The 20,164-nt window shown below is 40.4% G+C and overlaps 1 protein-coding gene across 1 annotated transcript in view; it reads left to right on the top strand.

Moving 5' to 3' along the window:
- The window catches only part of LOC103088347 (mineralocorticoid receptor-like), a gene marked incomplete at its 3' end in the record, with an annotated part of 176,785 nt that overhangs the window by 1,867 nt on the left and 154,754 nt on the right, over positions 1-20,164 (top strand). Inside the window, exon 2 of the mRNA XM_007469906.1 lies at positions 3,844-5,599. Coding sequence (XP_007469968.1) covers positions 3,844-5,599 — 1,756 coding nt within the window. The remainder of the gene's footprint in view (positions 1-3,843; positions 5,600-20,164) is intronic.

Below are 20,164 nucleotides of genomic sequence, written 5' to 3'. Positions count from 1 at the left end.
TGGGGGGGGGGGGGGGGGAGGCTGTTTGCATGAAAATTAAGGGGTCCTCATTGTTTTTGTCTTTGTCCCAAGGGAGTCTCTGTTAACAGTTTCCATTTGTAAGGGAGCAAATCTGATTTTATATAAGCTAGATTTGTATACTGGTATCTGTTTCATCTTATACTTTAGTAACAAAACTTTCCCTTTACCATCTGGATATTAAGTTCTATGAGGATCATATTCATCAACTAATATTTTGAGTATTCACTAGTAAGTTCAGGAAATTCTGCTCAAGCCATGGTCCTTATGCCGGTTTTAAAAAGACAGCCTGGATTTCCTGGACACTGTAGGAAATAATTACCTAACTGATCCATTTGTTTTACAGAGAAGACCAATTAAGATAATCAGGAGAATTCAGCATAAAATACTTCTTAGAATAATCATATTCTTTTAAAAACCCAGTGTTTAAAAATATTTGCAGTGGAAGCATGCTGATGTCTTCCATTCTTTTGTGTTTGTTGCCAGCCTTTACTGTTTTCTTTGTTGAGAGGTGCATTAGGTTGGTAGATGAGAGTACCTTAAACAAAGCTAATGTAATAGATTTCAGCAAAACCTTTTGCAGATTCTCTAATGATAGCCCTGTCAGTAATGTGGTGAAATGCAGGCTGGTTTATGTTATTGTCAAGAGAGTTCAAGGCTAGCCAGACAGGACTTGGAAAGTTATGATCACCTGCATGATGTTAGCTGACAAGGTGCTTCCTTGTAGATTGCTTTAAGATGGTTCTTGCCCGTCAGCTCCTGTAGAGATTCTCTTCAAATCTTCACATAGCCTTATGTATCTGTGGCTCCTGCTTTGAGGCAGAGTGGTGAAAAGTGTCCCTCAGACTGCTAGTAGGTGTTCTGTGAAAAAAAGGTGCAGTAACCAAATTATTTAGAGGACTCTGGATTAAAAAGGAAACAGATTTCTGTACCGTGGAACTTCCCTGGAATTTTAGCATGCAAATTTCCACTGTGAAACTTCAGAAAAGGCAGTGAGTGATCATGCTTTCCAAAAGACAATTTGGAGGATGAATTTTTGGAGAGGGGTCTGGATGAGGATGGCCCTTCAGACCCAGGGCAGATGGTCCTCTTGCCTGGGGGGTGGGCAAGGAGCGATACTGTAGGTGTGGGAGTGAGGAGGGGTGAGCCTGTGGAGACCTTTGGTAAGGGTGCCAAGGCAAGGGTGACTTCTGGGCATGTGGGTAGAGGGTGGCACAGTTCACCAAGACAGAGAATGTGGGTTTAGGGACAGGGTTGGGGGTGGGGGAATGATACACAGAAGGTGTTCAGTTTTGAACAGGAGTAGACATGTTTCTTGTGGTGTTTAATGAACTTGGACCTGAAACATCTATACCTTAGATATACATCTGTTCAAGTTTGTTATGGGGAAGACAGAATATTCTCAGGTAGAAGTAGAAGAAGCACATAATATTTACTGGTATTTTCAACCCATGGCTACTATTAAATGGTTTTTCAGTAAGGTAGAAAAGGCCAGTATTAGCTGTTTTGGTCCCATTTCACTATATATGTATTTTTTTCTTTTTTTTCTTTTTTCAACTTTCACTTAGCTTTCATCCACACTAATTTTTTCAGCTGGAATTACCAGATTATCTCCTCAAACTTCGTAATTTGACTTATTTTCCACTGTTTTGTGATTTGATTTGTGATTAGGTATTTATAGAAAAATGTTCTTTAAGTAAAAGCACACTGCATAATTGGGAGATTTTAATGTCCACAAGTTACTGAGTATTGATTATGTTATAATAGTTTAACTTTCTTAAATTTGCATTATGCTGTCGTCTTGGGCTGCGGTGGTAAAATTGATAAAGTTTCTGCCGTCTGGGAACTTAAAGTCTAGTGTAGAGTACAGAAAAGTAAGAGGTAATTATGATACCTGGACAATGTGGGCATTAAATTTTGTCAGTGAGCCCTGCAATATCTGATGCCAGTTTATTTAGTAGAGTCATTATATTATTTTTCCATGATAATTAATATAATTTCTGGAGCAAAAAAGCATGCTAGTCTCTTTTTAATGAGGGGAACGTAGGGCAGATGGAGATTGTGAGTGGCAAAAGTTGGTGGGGAGAGGACTGAGAGGCTTAAAGTAATATTTGTATTCAGAACTGCAGAAACTGCATCTTTTAGATCAGGACCTTTATTTGGGTCAGAGAATGTTTACACACCTGAAAGGATTTTTAAAATGCATACTTAAAGATTTTAAGTATTTTATGCATGAAAATGCATAAATGAAGTTTTATTAAGAGTGAGTTAATTTTCTTTGAGATATGTTTCTTTAGAGTGGTGGTTCTCAAACCAGGGGTGATTTTGCACCCACCAGCCCCAGAGACATTTGTCAAGGTCTGGAGGCAGTCTGGGCTGTCACAACGGGGGGAGGAGGAATGCTACTGGCATCTAGTGGGTAGGGGTCAGGGAGACTGCTGGACATCTTATGATGTGTAGGACAGATCTCAACAAAGAATTATCAGGTTCCAAATAGGGCCAAGGTTGAGATAGCTTGGTGTAGACACCTGGGATCAAATTCCAGCTCTGCTGTGTGGCCCCTGCCTCAGTTTCTCCAGTTGTATCATTTGGGATAATACTTTTGCCAGTCTTGTAGGGTTGTTTATAAGGGTAAATAAGTTAATATATGTGAAAGGCTTGTAATATGGCATTGAATGATGTAATGCATAAGAATTATATAAATATAGCCTATTATCATTATTCTGTCTATGAAATTTATAGAGAGAGCCAGTGAGTAAGATGGTATATGTAAAACAATCCTGTGGGCTCCCTGAGGATAGGGACTGGGCCTGTTTTGTTTATCACTGTAGATTCAGTGACTACTTGTAGGCCCAGGATGTAGCACATACTGGGTAAATATTTGTTGAATGAATGAACACATAAATTGTCAGGGCCCATCTCAAACTTCCTCCATTAACTGTTGAGACTGAAACTGGCTGTCTGTTGGGAGTCGTTTTAGCAGAAGTACCGCTAGGTCAGACTGCATGTCAGAGTCCTTGCCAGGATTGAAATACAGACTAGAGTCCTGATATTCTTAAGTTGTCCTACAGCCTCTCTGTTATGGACCAGCTTAATTAATCAGGAGATGTGACTGTTCACGTTATAGAATTGATATTATCTTCATCACTAATCCATTTTAAGAAAATCTTATTGTTTTAAAAGTAATTCTTAAGTTATTTTGCCTGTGATCATTCACTTGATGACTTTGTATTGGGAAATGGTAACATTAATTGCATTTCCTTGTTGTTTTTAATAAAGCCACGTATTAGATATGGAAAGCAGCTTCCATATGCTGGAAAGACTCCAAAGGCTTTGGAGTTAGAAGATTTAGTTTTAAACCTGACTTTGTCACTTATTATGCCTTTGACCTTGGGCGAGTTGCCCTCTTCACTAAGCCCTCAGTTTCCTCCTTGCCTGCCTCATGAGTCCCCAGGATTACTTTGCATATTAAATAAGTTAACATTTGTAAATACTCTTTGCAAACTCTAAAGGCTGTATTATAGCAAAGATGATTTATTGGTAAATATTCTTTGCAACCTCTAAAGGCTGTATTATAGCAAAGACGTTACTTTTATTTACATGCAAAATAGTTTTATTGCTTCTTATATTCTGACTTCCAAATTATAGTCAAGACTGTTGTATCAGCACCTAAGAAGGTAATAATTTTAATATAACTAGAAGTATTGCTTATAATAAGTAGAATAAGTATTTAGAGATCATTCCATGCAATTTCAGAATGTCTTTTAGAGTAATCTTGCTATCAAGAACTCTAATTCGGTTTTTTAATGTAAATTTATTTGTTAGCTATGGAAACCAAAGGCTACCACAGTCTCCCTGAAGGTCTAGATATGGAAAGACGGTGGGGTCAAGCTTCTCAGGCTGCAGAGCGTTCTTCCTCGGGACCTACAGAGCGGACCGATGAGAATAACTACATGGAGGTCGTCAACATAAGCTGTGTTTCCGGTGCTATTCCAAACAACAGTACTCAAGGAAGCAGCAAAGAAAAACAGGAACTACTCCCTTGCCTTCAGCAAGACAATAATCGGTCTGGGATTTTACCATCTGATATTAAAACCGAGCTGGAATCTAAGGAGCTTTCGGCAACCGTGGCTGAGTCCATGGGCTTATACATGGATTCCGTAAGAGAGGCCGACTACGCCTATGATCAGCAGAACCCACAAGGAAGCTCGAGTCCAGCAAAGATCTATCCACACGTCGAACAGATGGTGAAATTTTATAAAGAAAATGGCCACCGTCCCTCCACTCTGGGGAATGTGAGCAGGCCCTTGAGGTCCTTCATGGCTGACTCGGGGAGCTCCGAGAACGGCGGGGTCATGCGCGCCATGGTGAAGAGCCCCATCCTGTGTCACGAGAAGAGCCCCTCTGTTTGCAGCCCTCTGAATATGTCATCTTCGGGTTGCAGCCCTGCCGGCATCAGCTGTGTGTCCTCCACCTCGGCTAGCTTTGGCAGTTTCACAGTGCACAGCCCCATCGCCCAGGGCACTCCTCTGCCGTGCTCCCCTAATGTGGAGAATCGGGGTTCCCGGTCACACAGCCCAGCCCACGCCAGCAACGTGGGCTCTCCTCTCTCCAGTCCGTTGAGTAGCATGAAATCCCCCATTTCCAGCCCCCCGAGTCACTGCAGTGTAAAATCTCCAGTCTCCAGTCCTAATAACGTCATTCTGCGATCCTGTGTATCCAGCCCGGCAAATATCAACAACTCAAGGTGCTCTGTTTCCAGCCCTTCCAACGCAAATAACAGATCCACACTGTCCAGCCCAACTGCTAGTACTGTGGGATCTATCTGTAGCCCGGGAAGCAACGCCTTCAGCTACACTACTTCGGGCACCCCGGCTGGATCCAGTGCAGCCCGGGATGTGGTTCCTAGTCCAGACACACACGAGAAAGGTGCTCCAGAGCTTCCCTTTCCTAAGACTGAGGAGGCAGAGAGTGCAGTCTCCAATGGTGTGACTGGCCAGCTTAACATCATCCAGTACATAAAGCCGGAGCCAGATGGAGCTTTTAGCAGCTCGTGTCTAGGAGGAAATAGCAAAATAAATTCTGATTCTCCATTCTCAGTACCAATAAAACAAGAATCAACCAAGCATTCGTGTTCGGGCACCTCTTTTAAAGGGAATCCAGCCATCAACCCCTTTCCATTCATGGATGGCTCATATTTTTCCTTTATGGATGATAAAGACTATTATTCTCTATCAGGAATTTTAGGACCACCTGTGCCCGGCTTCGATGGTAACTGTGAAGGCAGTGGCTTCCCAATGGGGATAAAACAAGAACCGGATGATGGGAGCTATTACCCGGAGGCCAGCATCCCTTCATCTGCCATTGTTGGTGTGAATTCAGGTGGACAGTCCTTTCACTACAGGATTGGTGCTCAAGGTACAATATCTTTATCACGATCAGCTAGAGACCAGTCTTTCCAACACTTGAGCTCCTTTCCTCCCATCAATACTTTAGTGGAGTCGTGGAAATCACACGGTGACCTGTCATCTAGAAGTGATGGATATCCGGTCCTAGAGTACATTCCAGAAAATGTATCAAGGTAAGTGGGCCTTTTTCTCCTGTTTTGAAAATGGCTTTATAAAATGCTGAAGGTTAGCACTATCTTTACAGTTAAGAAATTTAAACACGTTTGATTTTTGTTTTCAGCATGGTCATTTAGCGCTTCCCCCTTCGCTTGTTGGTTTGTTACTATGTTTTTGAAACAGAGAAACCAAAAATTCTGTGAATCTCTTAGAAAATATTTGTGTTGATTTTGAAGGAGTGTATTTCGGTGTTTTTCCCCCTCTGCATTGCCTGTTGTAGGTGTTTAGGAAAAGTTTGTTTCCTATTGTCTGTTACCATATTTACTTTAGCAGACTAGTGGTAGATTTTTTTTTTCTTTAGCTGTGTACGGGTTCACTAAAATTGCTTTAAATTGGTCTTTTATTTTTCTCCTTTAATTTTCTTTATTAACCACTTCATTGGTTGTGAAAAATGAAATGAAACCCCAAATCTGTTACCCACCAGCTCCCCACCTCTTCATCTTTTTCTAGATTGGTTAATCGTATGCAAGTTGTGGTTTTCAGTACAAATAAATCATTTCCTTAACTCTGGAGGGCTTTTTAAAGACTCAGCACATCTAAAATTACTAAGTGGCCCGTCTTGCTTTCTTACTCATTGGAAGTGAAGTATGTCACTGCAGTTTTGAACTGGTATATTTATAACTTTTAAGTTCTGCAAGAAGACATACTTTACTTACTGTAAAATACCTCTTGGCTTTCCTTCACGCAGATAGCATATTGTATATATTTAGAAAAAACAAGGAAGAGGTTTTAGATACGACTCTGAGGGGTGGTTCTAAGTTATGCAATGAATACTTGCATTGGACTTTGATTCAGTATTGTGTTTATTACACGGTTGTGGTCAACGATCCCTGTATTGAACATATAAAGAATAGATTTCCTAGATATAGTTCACACGGGCATCTAGGAAGATGTGGCTGTTTTCCTTAAAAACTTATTTGGTGGGAAAAATGGCCATTCCCATTAACAAGATGTAAGGTTGACGTGTATTCCTTACTCTTTCTCCTTCAGTTTTTTACCGAAGCAAAAGGAAAAACTTTCATTTGTGCATTATTTTCATCATCATCAACTCATACCTCACTCCTCTTGCTTTTATAGAAGCACACATTCCATAAAGGAAATTTACACATTGTTACAGTTCGCAGTAGCATGACTAGTCAATCCTATCCTAATGCTGCCTCTCTCTCCTAAGTTCTAAACTCTTTACACAAATGCTGAGGTGGCATGATTTTCATCAGAACCAAGCTCAGCAGGTGTTCCACTGCTAGTGCTTTGTTTTACTTTCAGAGCAGGACATTTTGCACACGATGTAGATAGTTTTGTAAGTGATGTTTGCAGTAGGTTATTCAGAGTGGGGACAGCCTGGTAGTTAAGAGCATGGCTGCCCTGGTTGAAATCCCCAACTCTGCCCCTTAACTGCTTTGTGACCCTGTGCACATTCCTTCACCTTTCTGGACTTTAGTCTTCTCATCTGTAAAAAGGTAATTCAGTAGTACCCATCTCAAGGGTAGTCAAGACAATTGAGTTAATTTATAAGAAGCACTTTGACTACATCTGATACACAGTATGCATCATAGAGTATTATATACAATTCATTGATTGCTCTTAGCATTTAATTCAATTGTTTTCATTACCTTTAGTTTCCATTTCTTTTAGAGTTCTCTTTTCTGCATTATGTGAAATTCCACAAAATCTTTTAAAGAAATATGCATAGTGTAAGGAAATATTTGTTGATAAATTCTTATGATTAAATTATTTTTTTTATGGTTAGGCACCCTACATTTGCTACTACATTTCTATTTATGCTCTTTTACTTTTGAAGTCTGTTGCTTTGGGTAATGATATTTCTGGTAGAAATACTAGAGTGATACTAGCTAAAATCAGTAATTCTATTTTGTTTGTTCTGTATCCTATTTCTACTGTTTTAATTGTCTTTTTCACACTCAACTCATGAAGCCCCTTCTGGTAGTCTGGGGACCCATAGCCTTACATAAGTCATATAAATCAGTGACCTTGAGCCTACTCTGCCTTTGTGGGAACCTGGGGTATTGTCTGGTGTCTCTTCTTGAGCATTCCAAAATTCTTAATGAGCTTGTTAATATAGTCAGAGGGGATTCCTTTTGTTTACATATATACCGGTATTGTGCTAGTTAATATAAGTTTTCCAAAAACTGTAATGTCAAAGCTTTAATGTAATTCAAAGTCGCTTTTAGGTTACTAATTCTTTACAGCTTTTCCTGGTGAATATTATCCAAATGTATTTGTTTTGATCATTCTCAGAGTAAACTTAGATTTTTTTCTGGATTTCAGTCTACATGTTATAATATTTAATTTAATCTCATCCAAGCTTCATTATGGGCCTCTTCTTTTGTGTCTTTTGGACCAAATCCAACCTTTCTGCCTATGTCATGATTTATCATGATGACACCCCATTCCAGGGAATGTTGGATTAATGAATTAAAGATTGTAAAGGATCCAGGCAGTGCGAAACTGCTTCTAAGTTTCATAATAGCCTTTATCTTTAGGTTCAACTCTAAACTGTTTTCAAGTAGATGCCGAAGTATGGTTTGGGGTTCCTGAGACCTTTTCAGGGAGGTCCACAAACTCAGAAATTGTGCATTGGTAAAAGCCATTCAAATTGGGAGATAGGGCTTCCCTGGTGGTGCAGTGGTTGAGAGTCCGCCTGCCGATGCAGGGGACACGGGTTCGTGCCCCGGTCCAGGAATATCCCACATGCCGCGGAGCGGCTGGGCCCGTGAGCTATGGCCGCTGAGCCTGCGCGTCCGGAGCCTGTGCTCCGCAACGGGAGAGGCCATAACAGTGAGAGGCCCGCGTACCGCAAAAAAAAAAAAAAAAAAAGGAAGATAGACCAACGGTTTTAATGTAATAGTGTGTGAAAAGTTCACTGATAGAGTTTCAGATTCCATGTGGCAACTAAGCTTTAAGAAACCACTGACTGTCCATTTTCAGTGTTGTGTTAAAGAATGGTATCTGCAGTGATCTGAAATGACCATTAAAATGCTCCTCCTTTTTCCAACAATGTATCAGTGTGAAGCCAGGTTTTCTTCATATACTTGAACCAGAACACATCACCACACATTGACCACAGAAGTAGATACGAGAATCCAGCTGTCTTCTATTAAGCGAGACAATAGACTTGCATAAATTTAAAACAGTGCTGCTCTTTTCACTAAAGTTTTTCGTTCTGGGAACGATATTTTTTTCACATATGCACTTTTATGTTAATGTGTAATGACTTCTTTTAAATGATTTAAAAGAAATATTCATTTTAATTCTAATAGGGTAGATATCAGTAGATAGAAATGGAGATAAACAAAACCTCTTGTCCTCAATACATTTTAAGAGTGGAAAGGCATCCTGAGACCCAGAAGTTGAGAACTGCTGGTCTGTTCTATCCTGTACACCCTTTGGAGGTTAATGCAGAAAGAGGATATTACTCTATTTGTGTTAGCTTTACTGAATGTTATGCTGAGGAAGGGGTGCCCCAGGGAGATAAGGAAAATGATTCTTATCCAGGTGAACTTGTCAAGCTGATAGAAGTGAGTGATGGCCATGGAGTGTGTGTCTGTTTCAGCCTGTGGGTGTTCTACAAGAGCGGTGACCAGAGGCATGCCTGTTATAATTTCCAGCGAGTGGTTTATCAGAGGGCCACACTGGAAAGTACATGATGACAAAAGCTGGATGTAAAACTCTGCGGTGAACACTGGACCTAGCTGGGTCATGCAGATGCGAGTTCCCCTGTCCGCTTGGACACAAACAAAGCTGTGACCTTGAGTGAGTGGCAACTTCTCTCGGCCCCAGTTTCTTCATTTGAAAGAAAACGAGTTGACCTAGATGCTCTCTGAGGTCTGCCAACAGCGCGACTGAGTGGCTGTGTAGTTTCCTTGGAGTCGTTTATGTTAAGAATAAAAATAGAAGTATCCCTTAACATATTTGCTAGTCTTGTTTCAAGTTTATCTTACAAGTCCAGCTCTGTAGTTTGCCAGGGTAGTCAGGATAGAAAAATGTCATGACCATTTACCTTTTAAAAGTAAGGGTGAGTAGGGGTGACCTGTCATTTTGCTTGGAGAGTGGCAGGGTTTTTTTCTTTTAATCAAATCTTTCCTTTCTTAAAACTTGACACTTACGCAGAGTTTCTTGTTCTTTTGAATTTACACTGTTCCTTCTGGAAACAGGGTTTTTCTGTTGACATAACATTGGGTGTTTATGGCGATGGTCATAGTCACTTTGATAGGATTGTAACACAGTGCTACCATTGACTTAGACTTTTCAAATATAAAGTTCACTGTTTCAAAGGGCACATTCTGGTAGTTTTCAAGACAAGTAATCAGGGATTTATCTTAATATATGCTGAACTTTTTTTCCATGATAGGAGGAAACAATTTAGTGATAACCTACAGTTGTTTTCAAAATTTTTCAGTGGTCCCTGGAGTTTTTCGAAACCCATCTTCCATAATAAGTCAAAACCTTCAGAATTCAAGGAGTTTGTTACAAAGTTTGCCATGTCTCTTAGTAAGCTTTGTAAATAAACCGCTGAGATATAAGTAACTTCATGTAATGCAAAGCATGAAAGAATAATGGGTTTTGGAGGGGAGAGATTGATTATTGGTGCTTACCATAATAAATCCATTACAGAATTACTTAGGTCATTTGGAAATGAAAACGTGGAACTTTCTTTCTTTTATTTGTCTTATAATATTTTGATTTTGAAATTGCTAGTGTGCCTAGAATTTCTCCAGGTTAGTGTTCTAAATAGTATTTTTATAAATATTTAAAAGGAGACTTGCTTCTTCTGATGATTCATTCACCTTCATTATTTATGGTATTTCTGGTAAAAGTGATAATTTTATTGAAAACAAACCCTATTCCTTTTTAATAAGCAAATCAGTATGTACTGCCCTTCTATACATTTTGCTTTTCATCTCACAAGTATCCTTGATTTATATGTCAGTATGTCCACCTTTTATCGTCTGAAGTGTTAGTATATTTAGAACTGTTTATTTCATACTTTAAAAATAAAGTGGAGATAAAAGCCCTGGTTTCAGTTAAATAAACTCAAATTATGTAACTTAAGGCAGTTCTCATACATACCAGTGACATGGTGAAACTAGGACCTGGAGATTTATCATTTATGGATTTGATGCCTTTTGCAATATTGAAATTCTGGGTGTGTCTGACCTTTTCTATCCTTGTAATGTTTACAGTAAGAGAAGATGTTATATTGATAACCAGTAAATTAGGAGTAATACTTCACTTCCCCTTATGTCCTTTATTTTTTTCTCCAAAATAATACTTATTTTCCCAGGCTTTCAACTATTGCTATAGTTTCATACAGCTCATCTACTGATAAAATTTCAGCTCTGCTGCTAAATAATTTATCGTTTTCTTTCATTTACCAAATTCAAATTGAGAGAAAAATATTGATTTCTTGGATCCATTTAAATGTAGCCATTAAGTTGTATATTTTTGTGGACTGCATTCCAAAATTTATTAGTGAAAATCCAAGAAATATAAGTGTGTTAAATGGATAGTGTCATCTTAAATTTTAGAATTTCTAGTTTTAAACTTGTATAGGCTTTGTTTTCATTTTTAAAAGTTTTATTTTGTTCTTTATATAGTAAGGTAATGATGAAGTTAAAATTAATTTTATATAAGCATGTGTTACTTAATTGATGCTCTGAAAACCTCTGGATTTATGATTGTTAGTGGTATGGCCAAGGCCAAAATTTCTATGTAGAAAAGAGGTAGAAATTGCTTATATTTTATGCAAGACATAGAACACTTTAGCCCAGGAAGGAAAAGAGGACAAACAAAAAGTAATCTGAATACTTAACAAAGTTAATACCCTGGGGAGAGAGCGTGAGCTAATAACTGGCCGTCTGAATTCGCAGCTCTGGCCATGACTTAATGTTATCAGTGATGACCTCTTCATTGGCATGTATCGTCACCTTATATATTAGGAGCTGTCAAAACAAATATCCAAAAATTGTGACCTAAAACACAAAGAAATAAGGTTTGTAAAGGGCAAAATCGACTTTGGGTGTTCCGACAGGGAAGGATCTGGGTGAGTCTTGGAAAATGAGGAGATGGGGGTATGGTGATCACAGTTGGTATTTATCCTTAGTCTTGAAAAGTTTGCTGGGGATCGGGCACTTCCTGGTGGAAGGAGTTATGTGGGCAAACCCCTGACAGGCAGAAAACACTGAGTGTGGTCCAGCTGTATGGCTGGCTGTGATATGGAGAGCTGGGGGAAAGAGGGCCTGGAAGAGCTTAGCTCGAACTAGAAGCCAGTGGAACTTGGAAGTCACACTAAGAAGTTTGCACTTAATTTGGCAGGTAATGAGGAGTTCCTGAAATGTTGGAGCAGGCAAGCAGCCTGAGCTGAAGTACACTTGGGTAAAACCTTAATTAGGCAGTGGTTGTAGGGTGGATTGGAGCATAAAGGGCCTTGTTAAGAAGTTATTGCAACAGTGCAGGAGGATGGGAACTGGAATCTCTGGAGCAAGGATGTTGGGGGTAATGGAAAAAAGGGGCAGATATGACATATTCCAGAAGAAGACTTTGTAGTAGTTGATTTTTATATTAAATTTTTATTTTGAAATAATAACAGACTTAGGAAGAACATGGAGGAGCCATTACAAAGAATGATAAACAAGGACACATGTACACAATACAGCCATCAAAATTCAGAAAATAACATTAAGTTACTGACGTCTCAATTCTGGTTTTGCCAGTTGCGCCCATAATGTCTTTCATAGTGAAAGCACCCCAGTGCAGAATTGTATTTTGTGCTTTTTAGCTGTCATGACTCTTCAGTCTCCTTCAGTCTGGGACAGTTCCTTACTCTTTTCTAGATTTCTTGACTTTACAATACTTTAGAGCAGTAAAGGCCAGCACTTCAGTAGAAAGTCCCTGATTTGGGTCTGTCCTCTGTTTCCTCATGATTTGATTTGGGTACCGCCCCCGTGTCAGGCATATCACAGAAGGGATGTAGCATCCTTCCTCCTTGCTTCCTCCCACATGCCAAGCCATTTCCCTCTGTGCCTTTACAGTTCATCTGCAGCGTTTTATCCCAGTGCCGTCTGCCAGGCTTCTCCACGGTCAAGTTACCATTTTCCCTTTGCAATTAGGAGCTATTTGGGGGAGTGGTACTTTGAAGTTGTATAAACATCCCAATCTTCATCGCACTTGGCTTATTCATTAAATTATCGATATCTTTATGGCATCATTGTTTCTTCTTTTCTGCAGTGAGTTATAGCCTGTTACTGCCCTTATTTTTGAGGTTCACACTGCTCCTCAAACAATTGGGAGCCCATTCCAGCTGGTTTCCGTGACCTTTTGCCATGTTCCCATCATTTCTCTGAGCGCTTTCTTGCTTTAGGTCCATCTTGTACTTTTCCTGTCCCAGTCCTGGAGGCGGCCCTTTCTGCAAGGAGTGCCCCTCATGCCTGCAGACACCCTCCTCTCCTCTGTGACTGGAGTCTAACTCTGCATCCTGGGTCACAGGGCCACACCCCCACTGGATGCCCTCCTCCACCACTCGGGCGCTGACTCCCGCTGCTGGGTTCTGAGACCCGGCACTAGGCCAGGTGAGCACATGGATGCCCCCCTCCCCCTCTGCTGGGACTCTGACTCTCTGCATGGGGGGGCTTGCTGCCCCCCCAGTGGGCCACCATAGCCATCCACACCCTAGCCCCCAGTGTGGAGCTCTGTCGTGCTATGTCTGGCCTAATAGCTTTAGGACTAAATCACTGAGGAAGCAAGAAGAGGAGTTGATATTTGAGTGGAAAGGATGTGGAAAATCAGTGAAAACTCACAGGTTGTCAGCTTGACCATCATGGAGGGGGGTGAGCAATTAAGAGAAATGGAGAGGTCGAGAAGAAGTGATGATTTATCTTGGTTGCCTGAGTTTTACGTTCCAGAGAGGTGGGAATGCTGGTGTGGGAGTATGGGAGGCCTCTTCACAGACATGGCAGTGGAGAGGGCAACGTGGGTGCTAGCCAAGGAGAGAAGGGATACATGACTCAGGTATCGTCTACAGTGCCTTCTCTGGGAGTTTGGAGGAAAAGTACCCCTGTAGGAGATGAGCAACACATGCTAATAAAGGACACAGGAGTTGTTTTGACAGTCAAGATAGTGCGGACTCCTGGATGCCAAGGGAGGAATAACGTTGTCTTGGAATTTCCAAATTAGAAGGGCCCTAAGGCTGTCTATAAATCCAGCCCTGTACAGGCACAGATACTGAAACTGAGGCTGAGAGAGACTGTATGCCTCTTCCGGCCTCAAAGTAGTTAGTAACAGAGCTTTCCTTCCAGTGGGAGAGGGGGGTTCAAAACCCGATGGGAGGGCTGAGGAGGCCAGGAATTAGGCTAAATAGTTGGAGCTGGTGGCTTTTCAGGAAGGAATTCTGTAGAGCGGTGGGAATGGGACTCAGTCTGTGATTGACTGAGGAATAAGTTAGCAGTGAAGAAGGGAAACCTGTGGGTGTGGAGACAGTGCTTACGCTTGGGAGGTGCCTGTTTGGCGGTAAAGGGAGAGGGGTCGAAGGGAGAGACGTTGGCAGAAAGACACAGCAGGATTGGAGAAAGGATTTTGTTGGACAGGTAAGGTCTAAAGAGGGCAGTGGACCTGTCCTGAGATTGAGGTTGAAAACGTCACAGGGAGGGAAGGTGCTTGATGGGGGCCGTGTCCCAGGAAGACGAGGGCAGGAGTGAGACTGTAGTTAGCCTACGGTCAGATATTTAACTGCCAGCTCGAACCCGTAGGTGGAGGCAGTTGCTGGTAGCTGGTGTCACCGTTTTATAGACCTGGAAACCGAAACTTAAGCCTGTAAAAGAGATCCACCTAAGGCCACAGAGCTAAGGTAGATGAAGAAACAAACACTTGAGCTAGAGAAGACGGAAGCTGAATGTCCTGGAATAAGCAGACGGGTCTTTTAACAAGCGTAAATCAGATTGGGTGGCTGACCTAAAGCCCTCTGGCCGCATCTCATTGCAAGCAGCGCAAAGTAAAGTAACTTAGGGTTACTGGGGCTCAGACAGCCAAGCCCTCTTCCTTCTCGGGGGCCTCTGCTTGCTGGTCCCTCTGGCAAGAAGGCTCTGCCTTCAGATTTTGGTTTCCTGTCCCTTGTCACTCAGGATTAGCTCAAATGTCACCCTCTCAGAGGCCTTCCCTGACCATTCTATTTAAAGTGATGACACCCCCTCCTCTAACACATCATCCTCTTTTGTTGTCTTCATAGCACACACCTGTCAGAAATTATCTGCGTTTACTTCACTTCCCTAATTAGAATGTCAGCTTCCTGAGAGCAGGGACCTTAGCTGTCCTGTTTTACCAGTACGTTCGCCATACCTAAAACAGTGCCAGGTACGCTGTGGATGTTCAGTAAATCTTGATGGACTGAGTGCCTTGGTTAGCAGAGGGACTTGGGGTGATGGGATAAGTGTTGGTGATTGGGTAAGACTGATAAAATTATTGTTAAATAATAGTGGAGTTCTGGGTTTAGCAAAAATTCTTGTGACCTCTATCAGCATATTTTTTAAGGACTTTCACAAAATAAGCAACAGATGCTCTTCTTATTTTTTCTAATCTCACCATCTTAGAGGAGTTGGTAAGGGTGTATTCCAGGCTCTATGGTGACATTCTTAGTCTTCATTATGAGGTCATTTATTTAATTTTAATTTATAAACAGTGTACAGTTCTGTGAGTTTTGCCAAATGCAGAATCAGGTAACCACTGCCCACTCAAGATACAGAACAGTTCTATCACCCGCTGAAATACCCTTGTGTTGCCCCTTCCCAGTTCAGCCCCTCTCCTTACTGTCAAACCATGGTGACCATTTATGTGTTCCCCATCCCTGTAGTTTTGTTTTTTCTAGATTGTCATATAAATGGAATCATACTTTATACAGTCTTTTGATTCTTGGTCCTTTCATTTAGCATAGTGCATTTGAGATTCATCAGTGGTATTGCAGGCACCAGTAGTTAGTTTCTGTTTAGTGCTGAGTGATATTCCATCTATGGCCACACGATTGTTTGTCCATCCGTTCACCTGTTGATGGACATTTAGGTTGTTTGCAGTTTGGGCTGTTCACAGATAAAGCTACTGTACATATTCACATGCAAATCTCTGTAGGGATGTTTGCTGCCTTTTTTCATCAGTAAATACCTACAAGTAAAATGGCTAGGCCATATAGTATCAATAGATGTAGGTTTAATTTTTAAGAAAGTATGAACTATTTCCCACCAAAGTGATTGTACTATTTTACGTTCCCACCAGCAGTGTGTGAGTTCTGGTTCCATTACATCCTTGCCAACACTTGGGAGGGTCAGTCTTTTTAATTTTAGGCATGATAACAGTACTGATAACTTATTGTGGTTTAATTTGGTATTTTTCTAATGCTTACATGATACTGTACATCTTTTCAGGTGCTACTTGCCATCCATACGCCTTCTTTTCATGCCTGTTAACTCTTTTGCCCATTTTAAAAAGATGTTTCCCCTTTATTCTTCTTTTTTAGGATCCCAGTTCCCCAACCAGGGATCGAACCTGTGCCCCCCGCAGTGGAAACATGGGGTCTTAACCACTGGACTGCCAGGGCAGTCCTCTCTTTTGCCCATTTTTATTGGGTGGTTTTCATCTTTTTGAGTTCTGCTATCAGTGTATTTTAAGATAAGCTTTTTGATAGAAGACCTAGAACTAAGAGAGAAATGGCTTAAAAATTCTGTGTTGGCAGCGGGAAAAATACCGGGCAACTCTCGAATTATTTAGTACCTACTGTGTTCTTCATGTGAGTGAAGATACCAAATGAATATGAAGCAAACCAAATGTCTCCCCTGTATTCCCATCTAGCTGGGAGAGAGGACTCACATGAGTTCATATAGCCCTTCTTTTGGTTGTTCCCTAATTACGTGCTTGGTCTGTTACCAAAGATGAGAAAAGGAGTCTTTTGTGGGCTAGAATAGTGAGGGAGAGCCTCACACAGGAGGTGAGATTTCAGTTGAAGTTTGAAGATTGGCAGTCTTTGGGGAGGAGTAGAGAGGTGTCATAGGAAGAAGTAAAAGCACAGGTCATGTGTGTGGGCACAAGACAAACAAGGCCTGCTTGGAGGGGTTTAGTGGTAGTTGGGGAAAACTAGACTATAGAAATCTGTAAATGCGAAAAAGAGGTGCTTCGTACTTTTAATATAGTGCTCGTAAACATTAAAAATTTTTTTTTTTTGTGCTGAAGGTTACATAATAGAAAACATACTATTTTAAGCATATTTAACTGTACAGTTCAGTGGCACTGAGTACATTCACGTTGTTGTGCAACTCTCACCATCATCCATCTCCCGAATTTTTCACCTTCCCAAACTGAAACTCTGTCCCCATGAAATAATTCTCTTTAAACCTAGGAATGACCTAAAAGGATAGAGAGGTCCATCTGGTAAGGGAGATAGAAAATAGTGACAGAAACAAATTTTAAAAAGCAACGGAGAGGCTATCATATTGGTAATTCTGGCTGAGTGGTTGGAATGGTGAACAAGGGATAAATATTAGAGAAGTTTATGGGAAGAAGTCATTGAAGACCAGATTATCTGACCCAAAGCCTGTTTCTTTCCCACTCTACTCCCAAGCCGTGTGTGTTAACAGCCCCACAAAAAGTAGATTGCCAAAGAGCATAGGGAAGAAAAATGCAGAGTTTTATAGTAACAAGGAGAAAATTTCTGCATAATTATGACTCTTAAGAGAAAAGGAGCAGAATAGTTTTGTTATTTGGATGAAGGTAAAACCCAATAATTTCGATACCAAAATAGAATACCTTTTATTAAACTTCGGAAAAAACGCCCCCAGGGAAATGGAAACAGGAAGAAGCAACTCCTGGTTTAACAAAGTTGGAAAGCAAACTGGTGAAAGATTATGTAAATCAATTAGAAATAGTGACATATGGAATTCTGATTTGCATACAAAGATATAAAGGAACAGAAGAATCTCAGCTCGTTGGGAAGTCCATTTAATTTGTACTCAGGTAACTGGTGTTTGAATTCACAGGGCTCTTTCCAAAAGTGGAATTGTGCTGATTTTCCTCCGTCACATGTTAGAGTTTGTATTTACTTAGAAAAATACTTTTCTGATAAGTTTGAGATGAGAGTCCAAGTGCAGAGTTTGGGAGTGTAGGGATGTGATGGGAGCAGATATTCTTTTATTTAGTCCAGTTCGGATTTTCACTGTATTTTTTGAAATGGAAATTCTGTTCAGAGAGGCTTTTTTTTCTTGGAAACTTGAAGGTATGACTGAAGAATTTCTGGTCGTACAATACAAAGTATTTTTTTCTCCATCTCTCTGTCATTTTCAGACCCAGTGGAGGTAAGTGTACATGTGAAGTATTCCTTTGAGACCTCTGGAAGCATTTGAGTTTCTGTATGTGGCAGAAATATGATAATTTTGTTGACATATACCCTGTATTTTGGACTTGGTTGCTATGATTCAGGTGAAAACAGCACTTTCCCCTCCTAAGTACTGTTTTTTAGGGAACTGAAGAAATTGACAGAGGCCTGGAGTAGGGGAAAGAGGAGTTACAAACACAGCAACATTTTCATGATGAAAATCTAAAGCAGATTGCGCTTATATTTACATGACTTCTGAAACGTTTAGCTCCATGGGTAGTTCCTAAATGTCCCTGTTTTTGAGCTAATGTTCATTTACAAGCCAAAGATTTTTATAAGAGGGTATAATTACATGAACTGTGCATTTTTTGAAGATTAATTTGTCGCCAGTACCCGAGGATGGAAGAAGAATAGAAATCTAAGTGTTGAACGTGCTCTAGCCTCTACGATTTCATAACACTGATGAAATATGCTTTTTTAAGAATTTTGATTCTTGCCAATTCTACTCTAGCAGAAATTATCAAATTTAGTATTATGAGGGTTTTAAGGAACGTAGACATAAAACAAATGTTAAGAAATCAATGTTTTATTTAATATGGAAAATGACTACATTTCCATGACTGTATCAGAGTCCCTACACAGTCAGTCTCCTCCAGACCCAGACATGTAACTGATGCAGAGCACACTGACCCCGAGTTATTTAAGGCTTTTAATCAATGAAGAATGATAAAAGTTTGCTTGTCATACTATTCTTAGACAGTGTTGATATTTCAGCTGCTTGGCTTTAAAAGGGGGTGCCCTTCCCTGGTCCTTAGCCCAAGAGAGACTATGAAAGACAGAAAACATGGAGGTTTTTAAAAAAGACATTCACTGCTACCTATAAGTAACTAAATGAAATACCAGTTCTGTTTACTGAACACCATGGAATGTATAACAACAATGTACATTAAAAACACTTACTTGGAAGTCTACAAATAATAAATCCTGGAGAGTGTGTGGAGAAAAAGGAACACTCCTACACTGTTGGTGGTAATTTAAGTTAGTGCAGCTACTATGGAGAGCAGTATGGAGGTTCCTCAGAAAACTAAAAACAGAATTACCATATGATCCAACAGTCCCACTCCTGGGCATATATCTGCAGAAAACTCTTATTTCAAAAAAATACATGCACCTCAGTGTTCACTGCAGTACCATTTACAATAGCCAAGACATGGAAGCAGCCTAAATGTCTATCGACAGATGAATGGATAAAGAAGATGTGGCGTGTGTGTGTGTGTGTGTGTGTGTGTGTGTACACACATATGTATATATACATATATATATAATGGAATATTACTCAGCCATAAAAAAGAATGAAATATTGCCATTTGCAGCAACATGAATGGACTTAGTATGATAAGTGAAGTAAGTCAGAGAAAGACAAATATATCACTTATATGTGGAATCTAAAAAACATACAAATGAACTTATTTACAAAACAGAAATAGACTCACAGACATAGAAAACAAACTTATGGTGACCAAAGGGGAAAGGGGGGGCAGAGAGGGATAAATTAAGAGTTTGGGATTAACAGATACACACTACTGTATATAAAATAGATAACCAACAAGGACCTACTGCATAGCATGGGGAACTCTATTCAGTATCTTGTAGTAACCTATAAAGGAAAAGAATCTCAAAAAGAATAGATGTATCAGAGAAAAACACTTACTTGGCAAAAGTTCTGGACGTGGATGGTGGTGATGGTTGCTCAACAATGTGAATGTACTTAGTACACTTAAAAATGGCTAAAATAGTAAATGTAATATTGTATATATTTTATCACAATGAAAATAGCACCTAATCCTAACAAAAACGGGGGTGCCTTGCATTGATGAAATTTGGCACACAGTAAGATTCCGGGGTGCCCTGAAGGCCCAATGTGGGAGCCCCTCTAAGCAGAGAGGAGGTGGGGACTGTATCATCCAGAGCCGTGCACTGACCTGTACAGCGTCGCACACAGGCTGTGTTCAGGACTGATTCCCACTCAGCAAGCCTTTATGAAGCACTTGATTCTGTCTGGGCAGAGTCCTGGGTGTATGTATGGTCACAATAAGAATGGGAACTTCCTCATCCTTCGGAACACCCAGTCTAGATCCAGCCAAGATCCCATTGC

The sequence above is a fragment of the Lipotes vexillifer genome, unplaced genomic scaffold (assembly GCF_000442215.2).
Source record: "Lipotes vexillifer unplaced genomic scaffold, Lipotes_vexillifer_v1.1 scaffold755, whole genome shotgun sequence".
Classification (NCBI taxonomy): domain Eukaryota; kingdom Metazoa; phylum Chordata; class Mammalia; order Artiodactyla; family Lipotidae; genus Lipotes; species Lipotes vexillifer.
The sequence above is the reverse complement of the archived record's forward strand: the minus strand, read 5'-3'. Positions and strand labels throughout refer to the sequence as shown.